General features: G+C 44.7%; 2 protein-coding genes across 2 annotated transcripts in view; one reads left to right on the forward strand and one right to left on the reverse strand.

Moving 5' to 3' along the window:
* OGDH (oxoglutarate dehydrogenase) overlaps window positions 1-20,454 on the reverse strand; it is a 474,703-nt gene that overhangs the window by 257,167 nt on the left and 197,082 nt on the right. The gene's annotated exons all lie outside the window — the stretch shown is intronic.
* NUDCD3 (NudC domain containing 3) overlaps window positions 1-20,454 on the forward strand; it is a 106,609-nt gene that overhangs the window by 45,225 nt on the left and 40,930 nt on the right. The window contains 1 exon segment of the mRNA NM_001266593.1: window positions 17,891-18,023. Coding sequence (NP_001253522.1) covers window positions 17,891-18,023 — 133 coding nt within the window.

Raw genomic sequence — 20,454 nt, forward strand, 5'->3', positions numbered from 1 at the left:
GTAGTCCAAGGGTGGGACATTAATGTCAGATGTTGTGGAGGTATCAGATGGACAGAAATTCAGAAAGGCAAGTTTGGTTATGATTCTTGGAAGTCACTTGTGATTGGCAGAGATTTCACAGTGGGACATATTGGAAGGTAAGGTGGGAAGAAAGTGACTCAGGATGTTTCGCTGGGAATAAAAGGAAGAAGGCAGCAGCCTGAACAGAAGGCTGGTTGAAAGAAGAGTTGTGAGTCCTTGTGTTTGATGATTTTAAGGAAGAGTGAGGCATGAGGCAAGGTATCAGTGGGTAAGAAGAGCTTGGGGATCCAAGAGACCAAGTGATACTGATGGCACAGGTTCTCACAGTGGGGAGTGGGAGCTTTTCCCAGGCCCACAGGACTCAGCATTATTGATAGTGGGTGTGTGCTAATTAATGTCAAAGTTGGGGTGTTACGTAAATGTTCAATTAGTAGAGGAGTTTTGCTCTGTCAAAGTAATTCTTTGCTTACCAAAAGGACTTACTGCAAGATTCTATTAAATAACGAACTGGAGTTTGTTGAGGTTTTCTCTTTGTAAATGTGTATAAATGCTGCACTTGTGTGAGGCTCCTCAGGGATTGGGCCCTGTCTCCCAGCCAGAAAAGCTTTCTGTTCTTTACATCCACCTTCCCCTGTCCCCAGGCCTGGGACACCTGGGGTGGAGTGGACAAGTCTTGGAGGGAGCAAACCTTTGTGTTTATCTGGGTGCTTTCTCAGAAAGAAGAAGGGCAGAGGGGCTGCTTTACTTTTTCTGGATTTCTCTTTTTAGATTTACAGGCCAAGGAGTAGGTGATAGGAGGCAGTGAGATGAGAAGGTAAAAGTGATGGACAGGGACTCTGAATCTGTAGCCCTCCTTGCGCCGGCCTGAGCCTTCCTCATTTCAGAAATTCTGTTCTCAATACAGCAAACCTTCTGATTTTGCTCATAGAAAAAGCTCCAGCCTTTTCACATGATAGCTTTTTTTGAAGCTGAGAGGTATCCAAATGCATTAGTCTTAGATGAACACACCTGGAATCTCACTTTTATGGGAATTTCATAGATTATACTCTTGAATTCCAGTTGTACATTTTTGCTTGCACACACAGGCATTTCAGAGTGTAATGAGAGGAGACTGATGCTCATAAAGAAGGCTGACTTTACAGTAAACCACCTCTCAGGAGAACTGAAGATGGGGCTTGAGCTGAGGTGGGGTCTCCTCTTCACCATCCTGAGCAGCAGCCGGGCCCCAGTCTTCACCCAGACAGTCAAGGACCTCGGCCTAAACAGCATCCAGCTCTTAGAAGTCTTGTAAAATTAGGCTGGGCGCGGTGGGTCACACCTGTAATCCCAGCACTTAGAAGGAGGCTGCGGCAGGCAGATCACTTGAGGCCAGGAGTTTGAGACCAGCTTGGCGAACATGGCGAAACCCCGTCTCTACTAAAAATACAAAAATTAGCTGGGTGTGATGGTGCATGCCTGTAATCCCAGCTATTCAGGAGACTGAGGCAGGAGAATTGCTTGAACCCGGGAGGTGCAGGTTGCAGTAAGCCAAGATCGCGCCACTGCACTCCAGCCTGGGTGACAGAGCGAGACCCCATCTCAAAAAAAAAAAAAAAAAAAACAAAAAACAGAAAAAGAAAAAAAAACAAAGAATTCTTGTAAAATTGAAAACAAAACTCAGACTTTGGCTACTTGAATCTCTAATGTACTAGGAAAGCTATTGTACCTGTTATCTGTTCTGTTTTGTTTTTTTTTAATATTGAATGTGTTCAAAGCTCATCTCACCTGTTTGCAGAGTGTGTTAGAAACTATGTTGGATGTGGTTGTTCTCTTTCTAGAAGGTAGGGCTCCCATGACAGCCACATAGGCTCTCTTGGCTGTGTAAGTAAGCACAAAATAAACCAGTAAAGAAAATGCCTGCTTTCTGTGTGAATACGTTGTCGTTTGATGTCATGGTGTTAAGTATGAAGGTGCTATAAAGAAAAGGGGAGAGTTTGCCCCTCTTGTTAGGGAGGAAGTTCAATTTTGGTAAAGACTTTGAGGGTAAGAGGAAAGTGATTGAATGAGTGAGCTGAGACAGAAGATGAATGAGGCGAGGTGAGCCTCCATCTTTTCACTTGTCCCCGCCCACCTTCAGCCCTCCTGGGGCTGAAGTGGTTCAGCCTGAGTGTCCTTGGCCCTGCCCTGGGTCTCCCAGGTGCATACTCTCCTGCATGTGGTTACACCCTCAGGCTTGCCTGCATTCTCCATGCTGGTGCCCCCAAATAGCCTCTGGATCTACTCCCTTTGGCATTCTGCAGTCTACTCTCCATGTGGCAGCTGTGCATTGACCTTTTAAAACAGCCAAATAGCATTGGTCCCTGTTCCAACATTGCAGTGAGTTGCAATCACTTTTTAATTAAATTCTGAACTCTGTTTTAAAAAGCCCTGTGCTGATCTTGGCTATTAAGATAGCTTCTCCTCTTTGATGATAACAGTATTATTTGTATTAATAATCTACATCAGTAAAAACATTAATGATGGTGACAGTGATGACTGCAGCTAACACTTACTCTGAGCCATGCACTGTTCTGAGCATTGTATCTATTCACTCATTAACCCCAGGAACATCTTCGAGGTAGGTACTCATGTGCCCCCATTTTATAAATTTTATAAATGTGAAAATGGAGATATGAGCCCAAGGGCACAGTGAATTGGAGGCAAAGCTGAGCCCTGAGCCAGTGCTGTGGCTGTGGATCAAGGACTTTGTGTGGGAAGCTCTCTAGGCTGCTCATCTCCGTGGTCTTCATAGCTGGCTCTGTCTTGCCATTTATCAGAGTTCTGTATGAATGTCCAGTTCTTCCCAGGAGCCTTCTCTGTTGACCAGAGGCTCTGAGGGCCACTTAATCACTTTTGATGTACTCCAAGTTTGTAAGTTCCACGTTGTTCCCGTCTGTGTCCCTGGGACCTACAACAGTAAGGGTACCTGGGCCAGTACTCTTTGAGTGGCAGGTGGGGCTGGCTCTGATGTGTGGGCTAGCTATGGAGCCCTGACCTGAAGCCTGGGATCCAAGTGTGGGTAGTCCTAGCTGCGAGGGTGGCACAGAGAGGCCGGAGACTGGACAGAGGCTGGGCAGGGCAGGTAGATATGGCAAGTCCTTGGCTGGGCTGTATGTAGGGTTTCTGATGCTTCCATACTCCAGGCAGAGTAAATTGGTGCTGTTGGCAGGAGCAAAATTGGACAATGTGGGATTCAATTTTCCCTAGAAGATTGGGTGGTTCTTGGTGCTGAAAGTCCTCCCAGTATATAATATCTTCAAGAAAACAAAAGACAACCTCACTAGTCATATCAGAGTAGTTTAGTCTAAGAATCCCTAAAAATCCAGTGTTGCCATGCTATGAGTAAAGCTAAGAAACCAACATGACAGTGCCCTCCACATACTGACTGTTGTGAAAACACGTCTTGTTATTTTTGGAAAGTCCGCTTGGTAGACCACTAACATTTTCGCCCCCAAAACAGCAGGAGCAGTAAATAACAACCTTCTAGATAAATCAAATGGGAAAGCATTGCCAGAATTTGCTATATCAAGTGCTGTGAACAGTGGCAGCCAGCAGGGAAATTATGCAGAGAAAAGTGCTTTTATTTGCTTTTCAAAGTTGGTGGGACTGGGGGAATATGGGAGATGGGAAGAAAGGGAGGAAAAAAAGAGAAAAATACCATCATCTTGAGTTGAAAATGATGCTAAACGTTTTTGCTTAGGACTGTCATTCAGTATCAAGGGAAGGAAACTGTTAACTCAGGTATTACTAATAGTCTCATGTTGGTGAGGGAGAGAGAGCTCCCGTGCATGAAGACTGGGTAAGAACTTCTAAGTCTCACAACAGCCTAAGAATTGGGATCATTATTGTTCACATTTTATAGATGAGGAAATTGAGGCTTTAATAAGACTGAGGAATTTGCTCAGATAACACAGCTAGTATGAGCTGAAGCCCAGGATTCAAACTATGGGCTGACTTGAACCCCAAGGTCTGAATTGTCACAACTGCAGACTTAAACCTCCTCCCCTTTCCCTCTCTTTGAATGTTAATTGACATGGTATATTTGTGAAAACTAACTAAAACCAGAAAAATTGGAAAAAAAAAAAAAAAGACTGTCAAGTTAATAATAATGACCACAGGCTTTTTTTTTTTTTTTCTTTTCTTTTCTTTTTTTTTTTCCCAGTTTTTCTGGTTTTCTCACTAGTTAGTGTCCCTTTTCTGTTCCAGAATTAGGTCCAGGAGTTACCTTGCATTTAGACGTTACGTTCTCATCACCTTCGGTCTGTGGCAGTTTCCATCTTTTTTTGATTTTCATGACCTTCACACTTTTGAAGAGGCTAGGTATGTTGTAGAATGTTCCCAATTTGGGTCTGTGTAGTGTTTCCTTAGAATTAGACTCAGGGCTATGGATTAGGAGAGGAATACCGCAGAGGTGTCTTGTCCTTCTCATGTCACATCAGAGGTACATGATGTTAACATGAGTTATTACTGTGATGTTTGCTTGGATCATGTGGCTGAGGCTGGTCGGCCAGGTTTCTCCACTGTCATGTGACGGTTGTCCCCTTTCTGTACTCTGTTCATGAGAGCCACTAAGTCCAGCCCCACTCAAGGGTGGGGGATTAATCCCGCTTCCTAGGAGGATGGAGGAGTTTCAAAGAATTTGTTTAATTCTTAGCATATATTAAAACCACTACAAGGAATAGATAAATATTTTGGGGGAAGATACTGACTTAGAGGTTATACAAATATTCTGTTTCCTTAAGGTCCTACTGATGTTAGCATCATCGTGGTTCTTGGCAGTTACCATGTTTTAATGGTAATTTCCTATTTCCCTCATTCCTTCTGCATTTTTAATTGGACTTCCATTAGGAAGATTTGTCCCCTTCCCTCATTCATTCATTATAATTTATTCAGTTGTTTATATCAATATGGACTCAAAGGTAATTCTTTTATTCTTTGCTACTATATTATTTATTTTGCTCCCCATACTGTTGCAGCTCTGGCCATTGTGACTTCTGAGTCCTTTGACATCTTTGCATCCCCCCACCCTCCCCCCACTTTTTATTTATTTTTATTTATTTATTTATTTATTTTAGTACTTCCTTACTTTCTGGCACTACAGGATTCTCTGGGTTCATCTTTTATTTTCTCTGTTTCAGTCCTAGAATCAGCCATTGTCCAAGGGAATTGTCCAAGGAGCCCAATTCCCTTTATTGAATAATATTTAGAAACCCAGATCTGGGCACTCAGAGGGCATGTGGCTCCTGCTTGTAGGCCCGGTCAGCAGACCAAGCCAGGACATGGATGTGTGTTTACTACCCCACTGTGACACATGCCTCTTTATTTTTTACCTCTCTCTCTGGGTGTATAGGAACTAAACATGAGCTGTCACCTGCATTTAGCAATCTCTTTTAATAGGTGAGTTCTTTGTCATGGAGAAGATGTGTCCCTGACAAATTGTTGGCCATCAGGATCCTGTGTCCTCACTTCTGTGGTTGCTGTGGTCATGAGCCGCCAGTTTTTCACCTTCTTCCAATGATGATGGATATGTCCTTCTTTCCTCCAGGCCATCCCCCTCACTGCTCAGTGCTCACTTGCTACTCCTCCTCCTGCTATCTGTATATTTTTGAGTTAGGCATCCTCATGCACTGCTTGCAATTGCTGTTGTGGGCCCCTCTGTTAGATCATTCCCTCACTGGCCTCCTCTTCACCGAAGTGCAGCAAGAACTTCCGTTCTTATCTCCTTTTCTGTGAATGTGATAGGTTTTCATGGCCAGTGGCTTTTAAACTTTGGCTACAACCTGTAGTTATACTGAGAAATACATGTTAACAAGGCTCCCAGGTATGCACGTGCCTGCATAGTGGCAGTTTCACAAAACAGAGCTTGCTCTTTTTGAGTGCAGTATATCTTGTGTATTTCATTCTATTTTCTTCTGTTCTGCTCTGCTAAGAAGATTTTATACCTACCCTTTGAAAAAATATTGTTCTGGGGAATAAATCCTCCAGCTATGTATAAAAGTCTACAGTCCCTTTCTCTTAGCGCTGTGTTGATATGAGGGTGGGGTGTGGATTAGCACTCGGTATAGGGTGGGGTCAGTATTAGCACTGGGTGTGGGGTGGGGTAGGGGGTCTTAATTAGGACTGGTTGAGGACAGTGCAGGATTGGTGCAGTGTCTACAAGGCTATGATTTTGAGGAGAGGGATTCAGAATCTAGGGTGTAAGCTGTGGATGAATTAGAAAGCTTCCATATTTTCTCTACTACTTTTTTTTTTTTTTTTTTTGAGACAGAGTCTTGCTCTGTCTCCCAGACTGGAGTGCAGTGGTGCGATCTCCGCTCACTGCAAGCTCCATCGCCTCCCGCGTTCACGCCATTCTCCTGCCTCGCCTCTCGAGAAGCTGGGACTACAGGCGCCCGCCACCACGCCCGGCTAATTTTTGTGTATTTTTAATAGATACGGAGTTTCACCGTGTTCGCCAGGGTGGTCTTGATCTCCTGACCTTGTGATCCGCCTGCCTTGGCCTCCTAAGGTGCTGGGATTACAGGCGTGAGCCACCACGCCGAGCCTGTTTTCTCTACTTCTGAGAAGGACATTTCTGAGAAATAATTGTGTCATCGGTATGCATCCTTTTTGATACTATAGGTACTGTAGGTTTGAGTGTTAGGGGTTTTCTTTGGCCTAATTTTTTCTCACATGGGAAGTCTTTTGAGAATTTAAATGGTAAAGCTGGTCTTATTTTTTCTGATTTTGAATGAACAGGAAAATAAAATTGAGTAAAGACTAAAGTAAGATGCTTATATAATTCTGAATTTTTTTTTAAGAGATGGGGGTGTCTCACTATGTTTCTTAGGCTGATCTCGAACTCCTGCCCTCCAGCAGTCCTCCTGCCTCAGCTTCCCAAGTAGCTGGGGTTGCAGGTGCAAGCCTCTGCACCCAGCTTAGTTCAGAATTCGTATATTTACATATTTATGGAGTAGATTATCTAATTTTGTTTTAAAATATATATTTCACACTTAAATACTGCTAAAAAATTAGGAAGCCTCTTTCCCACATAAAAATAACACAATTTAAGAAAAAACTGACTGTGCAAACTTCCATTTTTAGTAGGTTAAAATAGTTCTATAGTAAATATACTGATTTTTGTTGATGTTGGCTGACCATCTGACACAGATTGTCAAAAGTATTCCCTAAATATGCATTTAAACCTATCAGAGTATTAGTGGGCATATTATCAGTGATTCCGAGTATCTTGCCTTATTTTTTTCAATAAATATAGAATCATCTAGTTCTTTTTAACTGTAGCCACAAAGTTAATTTTAAAATGTAAAACACATTTTCAAATATACTTCTTATAAGAATTTTTTATTAAAGTGAGCCTTCCTGACTAATCAAACAGTGTCAATGGGGCTGCCCCAGCCCCTGTGGCCCCCACACTGGCCAGAATCAGGTCAGTGACAGGGTGGTCCCTGGGGTCTCTTCCTGTGTTCCTCAGCTGGACTTTAAATGGCAAATAGAGAAGATCAGCAAAAGGCAAAAATTGGTTCTTTGAAAGAAAAAAACGTCAACATAGACAAACTTCTGGTACAACTTATTAAGAGAAGAAAAGATAATTTACAAAGAAGCAAAGATGGAATGGTATTGGCAGCATGGTGGCTCACGCCTGTAATCCCAGCACTTTGGGAGGCCAAGGCGGGCGGATCACGAGTTCAAGCATTTGAGACCAGCCTGACCAACATGGTGAAATCCCGTCTCTACTAAAAATAGAAAACTTAGCCGGGCATGGTGGCACACACCTGTAATCCCAGCTACTTGGGAGGCTGAGGCAGGACAATTGCTTGAACCCAGGAGGCGGAGGTTGCAGTGAGCCAAGATCGTGCCACTGCATTCCAGCCTGGGTGACAGAGCAAGTCTCTGTCTCAAAAAAAAAAAAAAAAAAAAAAAAGGCCGGGCGCAGTGGCTCAAGCCTGTAATCCCAGCACTTTGGGAGACCGAGACGGGCGGATCACGAGGTTAGGAGATCAAGACCATCCTGGCTAACACGGTGAAACCCCGTCTCTACTAAAAAATACAAAAAACTAGCCGGGCGAGGTGGCGGGCGCCTGTAATCCCAGCTACTCGGGAGGCTGAGGCAGGAGAATGGCGGGAACCCGGGAGGCGGAGCTTGCAGTGAGCTGAGATCCGGCCACCGCACTCCAGCCTGGGCGGCAGAGCAAGACTCCGTCTCAAAAAAAAAAAAAAAAAAAAAAGAAAAGAAAAGAAAAAAGAAAGAAAAAAAGAAAAGGGGGTAATAACAAGTAGAGAATAAAAAAAATATGAGTAGAAAATTGATGTAGCTCTCTTTTAGACTTTAAGGAAGGCAGGAGTTCTGAGTATATAAAAATGTTAATGTTAAAAAGGATTGGTGCATTTGACTATATTAAAATGAATAATTTGTGTTGACTAGATAGACATCTTTAAAGTATGAAGACAACTTATAACCAGAAAGTATTTGTAAACTATAAACCAACAAATAATTCTTATCCAAATATATAAAGAACTTCTACAAATCAAAGAAATTACAAACAAAAGTAGTGAAAGACATGAACTGGAATTTCACAGGTGATGAGACATATATGACCAATAACTATATGAAGAGCTGTTCAGCCCCATTAATAAGCAGAGAAATGTGAGTTAAAACTATACTGAGAACTATTTTTATGTATGTGTAATTGGCAAGATTTTATAAAGTCTGACAGTACAAAGCATGGATCCTATAGTTCTGTAGCATGACCCACTTTGCTGGTGAGAGTAAATTGGGGCAATCCCTCTGGAAAACAGTTTGGCATTATCTCTTAAAGTTGAACATGTATATATCCTTTGACCTAGAAGTTCTACTCCTAGATGTATAGCCAAGACAGACTCTTTAGATTTTCGGAAGTACACAAAAAGGAGGGAATAGCATAATGAATGCCCACGAAACTTTCACTCTGCTTCATCACTTAGCAACACGTCATGGTTGTTGTTTCATCTTTCTCCCTACCCTCAGACTTTTGGTTTTGTTTTTGATAGAACAAATCCCAGACATCATGTAATTTCACCCGTAAATACTTCAATAAGAAATAAGGACTTAAATTTAACAGAATTATATTATCTTACAAATTTATAATTCCTTAAAATCATCTAATACCCAATCAGTATTTACTCATTTTCCTGATTGTCTCAAAAATTTTTTTTTCTTCAAATTAGCATCCCAGCAAAGGTCCAAACATTGAATTTGGTTGATAGATCTTATGATTCTTAATTTAGAGTAGTTCCCCTTCTCATTTTTTGTCCTATGCCATGTATTTGTCCAAAAAACTTAGAACTTAGCCTTGTATAATTTCACTGATTCTAGATCTGGCTGACTGTGTGCTCCTGGTTTTGATGGCCGTGCTTCTCTGCCCCTCGTCTTTACTGTGAAGTTGTATTCAGACCTGTAGGTTGGAATGGAATCGAGATCCCGTGTTGGGGGCAGTGATACCCAATAGGCAGGCCCTTTCAGGGGGCACATAGCATGTGTGTCACAGATATTTGGGGTGTTCTGGATCCTTCTATCACAGATTCCTCCTCAGCTTTTCACCTGGTGCTCACCAGGAATGAATGAAAGTTGCCAGACTCATTGCCTTCATTACAGAAGATGGTGCAAGATAGTGATGTTCTCATTCTGTTTTACCTTCTTTGCTTATTATCTGGAGTTCTTATTTAGGGGCATGGCCTTTCAGAAATTACAGTTCCTATGGAACCATTTTATTGATGACTTTTCAGGTTGAGCAGGTCTGATCACTAAAGGTGACCCCTGGAGATTTTGTTTTATGAACTCATGGAATTTTTTTTTTTTTTTGAGATGGAGTCTCACTCTGTTGCCCAGGCTGGAGTGCAGTGGCGCCATCTCAGCTCACTGCAAGCTCCGCCTCCTGGGTTCACGCCATTCTCCTGGCCTCAGCCTCCTGGGTAGCTGGAACTACAGGCACGCGCCACCACGCCCAGCTAATTTTTTGTATTTTTAGTAGAGATGGGGTTTCAACATGGTCTCGATCTCCTGACCTCGTGATCCGCCCACCTCCGCCTCCCAGAGTGCTGGGATTACAGGTGCAAGCCACTGCACCTGGCTGAACTCATAGATTTTTAATATGCTATGTGCTTCAGTCCATTGTGGACTTCATTTATTTATTTATGATTGTCCCATCTTTGGCCAGCAGGGAGCCTTCTGAAATTGGCTGATGTGTCCTTTCAGCATGATCCTCCTGGTCTTTGACAGTTCCCCACTTGCTGTAAGGAAGACAGCTAGGCTCACCCTGTGTGTTCTGGCCCCAGGTTGGGGACTAGCCACATCTCTGGGAACTCTGGCTCTCCTGTTGGTGAGTTAGCATTGTCTTTGAAGTAGGCGGCTACTGTCATTGGAAGACCAATGTGTGGTAGATGCTAAAGAGGTAATAAATCAGGTATCGATAAAATTGTTGACACTAGATTTTTAGAAAAAGCAACTTACAGATAAAAAAGTGTAGAATTATTAGGCAAAAGGCATAACTTCTCTCTCCAGATGTCTCAGAGGGTTCAAGAATCATCCCATAGACATAAAAGCTGCTCAGTGAGCTGTCTTTCCATAGCCAAAGACTTTCTAAAGGGAAAGCACTGAGTAAGAAAGCAGTACTGAGTGTCACGATACCTTGTTTTAGTCATTTTAAATGGTTTGTTCCTCACCTTTTGGGAGAGATGCTGTTAGTCTTCCCATTTTATAGGTCAGGGGACCAAGGCACACAGAGAGGCTGAGTGACCTAGTCCCTGGTTGGTGTGCAGGGAAGCTGGGCTTGACCTCAGGTTGGACACCACGGACACACAGAGCATGGAAACTGCTTGACTGCTGTGGGACTGGCTTGGAGACATTGATTTGTAGGACATACTTGAGACCAGAGCCTGCGGCCTGGGGGGGCTGCTACATTGGCACTGAGCCTTTTGTGCGGCTGGCTGAGGTGGCATGTTATCCACAGTTGGCCTGATGTGGGTAGGGAGGGGGTCACGTCCCTGCTAGTAAAGAAGCATGAACTTAGAAATAATGCATGCACAGCAATGAAAGGAGCCTGGTGGATAGGGGAGCTTCAGCGGGAGCTGGGCAGCAGGCAGGGAGGCACCGCCCTCTAGACAGATGAATCTGGCAAGAGTTGCAGGAAGGCTGGTTAATATGAGGTGCTTGTCTGTGCAGAAGCCTGGGAGTGGTGACTGGCTCCAGCCTGTCCCTTCATAAGTGAGAAGGTTGAAGGCTGCAGAAGTCAAGACCAAGGCCCAGTCTACGTCTGGGTCGCTGGAGTTGGGGCAGACCTGGCAGCTGGAGGCCTAGAGCTGGGGTCCAGGCATTGAGTCATTTTTGAGCACTGAAATCCGCATTAGTGGACAAGCTCTCGGGAGTGAACACTCCTAGGAAGATAAAACCGAGAAGTAGGAAGTGGGCCTGGCCGACCATGAGTTTTAGGCTTCAGAAGCAGGGCAGTGGGCCTCAAGGATGGGTCATTTTTTTAATAATGCTTATTTTATAAAGCTTTGAAAATGAAGAAACCCAGAAGAAAATTGACCGTATTTCCATCAGGTGGAAGGAATCTTGAGTTGAGACTGAGCATAGGCAGGGAAGAGTTGACAGATGAGGAGGAGTATTCATTTGTGGGAGCAGGAGGAAAAAGGGAGGAAGGAATCATGACACTCAATCATGGGCTACCTTGAGTGCCTTGCTGAGGCCCTGGCCTTGTCTCCTGGGCCATACGAGGTTGTTGAGAATAATGTAGTCACAGTGGCATGCGAAGAGACTGAGAAGAGATGCAGCCATGGCTCCCATCCTGGTGTGGAATGTGCCGGGTCAGTGAGATGAGAAGAAAATTGGTAAGAGACAGGTGAGAATTTCAAGGGAGAGAGTGAGCCATGTCTGCTGGTTGCCTCATACCTATGGTGCGTACATCACACACATATATACTGCATGCCCATACCACACCCATACTATACCTTATGCACACATATGCACACTGCATGCATACATGCATACCATATACATGCACATAGCAGACACATATTGCATGCCCACAAGCACCACACACACACCACACACATTGCATGCACATGTGCACCGCACACATGCACCACACATACAGACTGCACACACATTACACATGCCTACATGCACACGCAGGTACACATGTACCAAACACATACATGTGGCACAAACACATTGTATGCACACACATATACCCCCACACACATATAGTGCGCACATACCTTTATCACACAGTGCACTGCACATATACCACACACATGTACTATGCACACATACACACATGCTGGCTTAGTCCATTTGGGCTACTATAACAAAATACCATAGCCTGGGTGGCTTGTAGACCACAGAAATTTATGTCTCACAATTCTGGAGGCTAGAAGTCCAAGATCAAGGCACCAGTAGATTCAGTGTCTGGGGAGGCCCTGCTTCCTGATTGACGGATCTCTGTTTTCATGTGGTGTCCTCCCATGGTGGAAGGGATGAGGAAGCTCTTTGAGACTTCCATATAAGGGCACTAATCCCACTCAGAGGCTCTACCCTCATGACCTAATCACCTCCTAAAGGCCCCACCTCCTACTGCCATCACCTTCAGGGTTAGGATTTCAAGATACACGTTTTAGGGGAACACAAACATTTCAGACCGTAGCACACATATATGTACATTGCACCCAAATGTTGTGGGACCTCTTCTGAGGGGACAGTGAGGTCAACAGGTGGTGAGGTGTGATGACAACTCTTTCACCTGGGATAATGGAAGGAGATGAGGGTGACAGGGATGTTGTCATCTTTGCACAGAGTAGTGGCTTTTGTGCAATTTGGTTAAGGGCAATGTAGTTAAGAGTGTGAACATTTAAAGGGTAGACAGGATTGATTGCAAGAGATATGAAAGAACAGCTGTATTTGGGGTGACAGAGAGGGGGTTGACAAACCGGGCCTCAATCACTGAGCCCCAGGGGGCGGGAAGTGGGGAGCAGCAAGCTTGACATTTCTGTGCAAACACCTCCGCTTTGGAATCACTGGCTGTGACTTGGGGAGCCAAACCTTGCCTTTAGTCAGGCAGTCAATGCCTATCGTAGGCATTCTCTCTCTGGAGAAGAGCTTGAGGTCAGCCCTTATCTGGTTGAATTATAAATCTATTACAGGTTTGGGGCTTTAGCTTCCTAGACAAAACTCTTTAGGTTAGGTCTTTGACCTCCTTTTACTCTTCATTTTACATATTTGCCACTAGCTTTTGGAAAATCAGGATTGTCTGATCCTGTTTTGTTTTTTGTTTCGTTTTATAGACAGGGTCTCATTCTGTCATCCAGGCTGGAGTGCAGTGGCACAATCATAGCTCACTATAACCTTGAACTCCTGGGCTCAATCCATTCTCCCACCTCAACCCCTCAAGTGGCTGACACTACAGGTGTGCGCCATATGTGTGGCTAATTTTAAAATGTTTTGTAGGCTGCATCTTCTTATGTTGCCCAGGCTGGTCTCAGACTCCTGGCCTCAAGTAATCCTCCTGTTTTGGCCTCCCAAAGCGCTGAAATTGCAAGTGTGAGCCTAGCCTAATCCTGTGTTTTTAAAAAACAAATGGAAGGAGGCTGGGCACGGTGGCCCACGCCTGTAATCCCAGCACTATGGGAGGCTGAGGCAGGCGGATCACTTGAGGTCAGGATTTCGAGACCAGCCTGGCCAACATGGTAAAACCCCATCTGTACTAAAATACAAAAATTAGCTGGGAGTGGTGGTGCCCACCCATAATCCCAGCTACTCTGGAGACTGAGGCAAGAGAATTGCGTGAACCTGGGAGGCAAAGGTTGCAGTGAGCCGAGATTGTGGCACTGCACTCCAGCCTGGGTGACAGAGCGAGACTCCGTCTCAAAAAAAAAAGAAAGAGAGGACCTTTTGGTTTCTAGTGGCAGCACTCAAACAGGCAGATTGGGTAGGTCGGGTTCCTGACGATGAGTCTCAGAAACCTGGTCAGAAACCTGACCTACTCAGTCAAGAACTGCTTGCCTGCATGACAGTGACTCCTGGTGACAGTGCCGCCAGCTCTCCCTGTGCAGGTGACCCTGGTGCCTGGCTTGCCACACTCAGCAGCACCTAGGCCTGCAGTCTGCCAGGAAGGGTCTGGCCTATCCCCAAGGAGACATAGGGCCCTGCTACCCACAGCACCCAACAGGCAACAGAGCCTGTTCTGTGTTTTTCCTTTAACACATTTAGAACCTTGTTATCCCAGCTCATCGGGAGTGGGAGCTGCAGGGAGACCTACTCCATAATCTTCAACCTGACTGCTGACTCACTTTCCTACTCCCACCCTTGGTGCTGAAGCGTGGATGCTCCCTCCCCTGCCTCCTACCGTGTGCCCAGGCCTGCAGCTGCAGGGGTGACCAACAGTGGCACAGTGGGGGCCAGAGACACCTGCACTTGACAGGACGCTTATTTTAACATACTGTTGGCTGGAAATAATCAACCTTATTTAAATAGAATGTGCATTCAGAGCACTATAAAAAGCACCCAACAACTTGCAAGGGCTGTTTAAGGAGTGATTCTCCTGCTTCCTTTGGAGGGAATCTGCAGGTTCCATGCAAGAGGAGCCAGGCCAGGGCTGCTGAGGACACAGCAGGAGGATGGGGTGAGGCAGGTTCTGTGTGACCAGAGCCCTCTCCAAAAGCATACAGCTTTACTGCAGCGTTTAGTGGCAAGGGTGACAGATGTCCTCCCTCACTCCAAGGCAGAGACTGACCGCCATTTGCCCTGGAGGAGGCAGAACCCATGTGGGCATCGCTGGTGGTATAAGCTGAGTGACTGCACTGTTGCTGGCAGCAGCATCCCCAAGGATATCCCCCAGCATTATACTCATTCTCCTTTCTTGAGAGAGCCATTTCTTTTTCCCAACTTTTGAGGAGTCTTCATGTTTACTCCCTGATCTCTGCCAAGTGCTGGGGCCATGTTGGTCTTTATTTTTTGTGTGTGTGGGGGATATTTAATTTGTATGTTTTCATAATTTTGACTTTTTTCAAATGGTAATGTATGTACAAAAGTGTCAATGAAAAGAAGTCTACAGTTTCCAGCCATAAAAGTAGCTGCTGCTATCCTATTGTTCTTTTGGAAATATTCTCTGCATGTTCAAGCATATTTATGTCAGATGTGAGTCTTAAAGCTGCTGTCAGTGCTCACCTAGAAGGATCCTGTGGAAACTTGGGGGCTGGCTGAGTCCCCCTCTCTGTGTCTGACTCCTTCGTACTCTGCTCCAAGAGTCAGGCTAGTAGTGCTGCTGCTGTGGTCCTGGGACCGCACCTGGATACAGGGGCTGCAGGGTGCATCACTGTCTCCTGTTAGCATTTTTTAAAGAGAACCATTTTTCTCTTGGTTATAAAAATGTCTACATATTCTAGGGAGGTTGGATAATACCTAGGTACAAAGAAGAAAGTCAGATTCCTTGTTACTCTACTATCAGAGATAACCACAAAGATTTAATGTGCTTCTTTTCAGTCTTTTTCATATATGTGTACACACGTGTGTGTGTATTATGTTTCTTCTTAGAAATTAAAGTCATTCCATACTTAAAAGTAACAATACCCCCTTTTCAGTTTTATGGTATATTGAAAGCTTCCTCCGTATCACTAAATAGTCTTTGAAAATGTGTTTATTGGTTGCATCTAAATCTTTCTTTTGCTGCCTGTTTTCAACATACTGTACGTTCTTTAGTTTCCTTCCCTGCACCCTGTTTCTCATGTCGTTCAGCCAGGAATCCTATGTGACTCCTGGTTTCCATATGTCATTTCTCTGTCCCACAGTGGCCCTCATGTGTGAGTAATTTAAGGCTGACATCTCTTCTGATTGGTTAGTGTCTAGTCCTGCCAATATTCAGTGCTGAATTTTGAATATCACCTCTGATTGAAATTAGTTTCCTTAGCTACTGTGTTTGCTCATGCTACCACAATAACGTACCACAAAATGGGCGGCTTAAACAAATGTTGATTCTCTCACAGTTCTTAGAAGGGAAGTCTGAGATCAAAGTGTCAGCAGGGCCATGTTCCCTCTGAAGGCCTTAGGGGAAGATATTCCCTCTCCTCTTCAAGCTTTAGGTGGTGTCCTGCGGTCCTTGGCGTTCCTTGGCCTATAGGCACATCACACCATTGTCTCCACATGGCCTTCACATCGTCTCTCCAAAGTCCCCCTTTTAAGGACATCAGTCATAGTGGATTAGGGCCTACCCTAATGACCTTGTTGTAACTGCGTCACCTGTGTAAAGACCCTGTTTTTATTAAGGTCACATTCTGAGGTCCTGGGGATTAAGATTCCAACATAGCATTTTAGGGGACCCAATTCAGTTCTTAACAGCCACCAGTTGCCAAGCCCAGAGGACTCAGGCTATGGTGGAGGCCCAGCTTCATGCCTAGACAGTATGCAGAGCATACCCACAGTAGGTAAATATGTTCTTGTCTTAGAACTCTGGCCAGAGAAAGCCTGCACTCTTGGACCACCCCTTCCCAACTCTTGTCTTGCATGTGTAAGATACATAGATGTAGATACGTGTAGTTCTGTGTTTTCCTGTATGAACAGGATCATAGTACACACATTGTTTATGAGCCCATGTGGCCGTCTCCCTGCCAGATTTTGTCTGCTTGTCTCTGAACAGGCCCTGGAGAAGTTGACTGAGCTGCACCTACTGTTGGAATGTTCTGTGTTCATAGCTGCTGCCTCCTCCATGACTAGGCTTTTGTCTGTAATTTAGATCTTCAGTTCACTATAATGGACTTGTGAGTCTAAACTTACATAGTGTTTATATTATTAGCATTGTTACATTTTATGGAAAATATTATATTTTATTTTTAACATCAGCTTCTTGGTAGGTTTATCTGTATCTGTGCTGTGTTTATAACAGACCTATACAATAAGATCTGCTTGATTGAGTTTTTTAGGCTGTCTCTTAAACGTTTTACTTATGTCTTACAAATGATGTATACAATTTTAGTGCAGTCCTTTTAGCTTTGATTTATTTACTAGGAGAAAATAGAGGCTAGGGGTTGGATTAGGATTGAAGTTTAGCAGCTGCAGGATGAAATAGTTTTGCCTTTTTTTTTTTTTTTGAGATGGAGTTTCGCTCTTGTTGCCCACGCTGGAGTGCAATGGTGCAATCTTGGCTCACTGCAACCTGCAACCTCCGCCTCTCAGGTTCAAGCAATTCTCCTCCCTAAGCCTTCCAAGTAGCTGGGATTATAGGCATGTGCTCCCATGCTCAGCTAATTTTTGTATTTTTAGTAGAGACAGGGTTTCGCCATGTTGGCTAGGCTGGTTTCGAACTCCGGACCTCAGGTGATTCACCCACCCTTGGCCTCCCAAAGTGCTGGGATTACAGGCATGAGCCACCACACCTGGCCTCTTTTTTTCCCCTTTTTTTTTAAAGATACGCCCTGCCAAGCAGTTTATAAGAAACCAAGGACTCATGAGCCTAAGAATTTTATTAATAAGGGCCTTCTGATTAATTAACAGGCCTGGATCTCAGTACTCTGAAGGCCAGCAGCACCAGCTATACTTTGACTGTGGTCCCAGATACTTTTCCTAAACCGTAGGGTGCTGCACTGAGGTTTCTTTTCTGTAGCTTTTCCCTTGTCATGTGGTTTCCAGGGGTACCATGTAGGAGGGTCAGAAAGGAAGTCACCTGAAAAGAGGAGGGGTTTCCAGATGCCAGAGCAAGCAAGCTTGAGATGAAACTTGAGTTGGTCACGTCTCCAGGATGTAGGAGTGGCATGTGGCTGGGCTGTCCATGGGGTCCTCTGCTCAGGCATGGCTGGCTGGGATCTTACCTTTTTTATTCTTTTTCAGGATTCAGGAGCAGTTCCAGAAGAATCCCGACAGTTACAATGGTGCTGTCCGAGAGAACTACACCTGGTCACAGGACTATACTGACCTGGAGGTCAGAGTGCCAGTACCCAAGCACGTGGTGAAGGGAAAGCAGGTAATGGCCTTGGTGGGTAGTGGTGGGTGGCTTCACCCAAGCCAGTCAAAGCTGTTGCAGGAAAGACCCAGCATCCTTGAGGGAGTGTTGAGATCGCCTTTGGGATGTGAGGCATGTTCCTTCTCCTGCCCTAGGAATGAGCTGAGCACACCATCCTTGCTCCCCTTATTCTGTTCGTGAGGTTCTCCCAGCTGTTCTGCAGAAATCTCCCTCTGGGGATGGTGAGCCCTGTTCACACTACTTCCTGAGAGAGAAACCCAAGCATCTGATGTCCTCACCTATTTTATAAACAAAGCCACAGGCACTCTTGGGGTTCCTATTGTAGATGGCCAGCCTCTCAGTTTTCAAGGGAATCCTCAAACATTATCTTGGTGAATTCTCTTTTTTCCTAAAGATTAAATCTGCCTTCGGTTTCCCTAAGAAAAGTCCAGTCAACTAAATGCACAGTGATAGCTAACATACATTGACATAGCATCTGTCATGTGAGTTTCCTGGGCTTTGCCAGCCCAGGGTCTAATAAACTCAAATTAGACAAAGTGACACAGTGGGTAGCACCTCCCCGTGTATGGTGATGAACCATGCATCACAGAGATGAAAGGATTACGATTTAATTCTCCATAACCTTTTTTTTTTTTTTTTTTTTTTTTGAGACGGAGTCTCGCTCTGTCGCCTAGGCTGGAGTGCAGTGGCCGGATCTTGGCTCATTGCAAGCTCCGCCTCCCGGGTTTACGCCATTCTCCTGCCTCAGCCTCCCCAGTAGCTGGGACTACAGGCGCACGCCACCTCGCCCGGCTAGTTTTTTTGTATTTTTTTTAGTAGAGACGGGGTTTCACCTGGTTAGCCAGGATGGTCTCCATCTCCTGACCTCGTGATCTGCCCGTCTCGGCCTCCCAAAGTGCTGGGATTACGGGCTTGAGCCACCGTGCCCGGCCAATTCTCCATAACCTTTAATCACAGGAGAAAGAGAACTCTCAGACTCTGCAGTTCTCCCAGGGCAACAACATGGCTGCACAGGAGGGAGGGAGAGAGGGACGGAGGGACGGAGGGACAGGCCCACCCCATCCCAGCGTCCCCACTTGCTATCCTTGCTATTTTTTTTATTTCCTCCTATTCACATAGGTGGCATGCATGTGCCGAGGATAAGCTTCCTGGTCCCCACACCCTCTTTTTTAAGGTTGACTTGGAGTCCTCAAAGGGCATGCCATCCCTGCTGGGGCCAGCCACCTGGTGTCATTCCCTGTGCCTCTGTTACTGCTTAGTGGCGTGATGGGTAGGCCTGTAGTTTGTGCACTGATACCAACCATTCTGCTTTCCCCAGGTTTCTTTTATGCCTCCTCAGGGAACAGGTGTCAGGCTGTGGGCCTTTGCTCCCCTCAACAACAAACACAAAACTTATTTTTCTTCAGCTACAAACACCCCGTCACCCCCCTTTAGGCTACATCAGGTCATGGGTGAGACCCATTGAAGCCCCATCCAGTCCTGAGAGGCAAAGCAAAGAACCCAGGTCACAATGATGAAGTGGATGGCCAGGCCTGTGTGCTGTGAGGCTCTTCCATGGAACAGGGAGCCATGTCATGATGTACCTGTAACATTCACAACTTGAGTTTCAAAAACTAAAGTTTCTGAAACCTCCATCTAATGAGTTTAAGTGAGTATAAGTTTAATCTTTTTTTTTTAAATAGAGTTGACCTCATTCTGTCACTCAGGCTGGAGTGCAATGGCATGATCACGACTCACTGCAGCCTTGAACTCCTGGGTTCAAGCTATTCTCCCACCTTAGCCTCCTGAGTAACTGGGACTTCAGGTGCTTGCTATCATGCCTGGTTAAGTTTTAAAATTTTTTTTGTAGAGATGGAGTCCTGCTGTTTCCCAAGCTGGTCTTGAAATCCTGGCCTCAAGTGATCCTCCCACTTCAGTCTCCTGAGTAGCTGGGATTGCAGGTGTGAGCCATCATTCCCACTGGAAGTTTAATCTTTTAGTGGGAGAGAGATGTCTACTCAAGGAATTGTGATAAGAATAACATTATCATAGGTTGTTGTAAATAGATAATTTCTGCTTATTAAAAAACTCAAGTAACAGTGCAAAATGGGACATTACATAATTTAAATCCATAATATAAAAAAATTTGATATATGCCAGAAACTGTATCCATATTTCCTTCTTCATGAGAACCTGCAACCCGTGAAGTAAGCAATTTCTTTTTTGTTTTTAATTTATTTTAAAAAATTTTTATTTTACTTTAAGTTTTATTTTACTTTAAGGGATATATGTGCTGAACGTGCAGGTTTGTTACGTAGGTATACATGTGCCATGGTGGTTTGCTGCACCTATCAACCCGTTATCTAGGTTTTAAGCCCCACATGCATTAGGTATTTGTCCTAATGCTCTCCCTCCCCTTTCCCCTGACCCCTTGGCAGGCCCCAGTGTATGA

The sequence above is a fragment of the Macaca mulatta genome, chromosome 3 (genome assembly GCF_049350105.2).
Source record: "Macaca mulatta isolate MMU2019108-1 chromosome 3, T2T-MMU8v2.0, whole genome shotgun sequence".
Lineage (NCBI taxonomy): Eukaryota > Metazoa > Chordata > Mammalia > Primates > Cercopithecidae > Macaca > Macaca mulatta.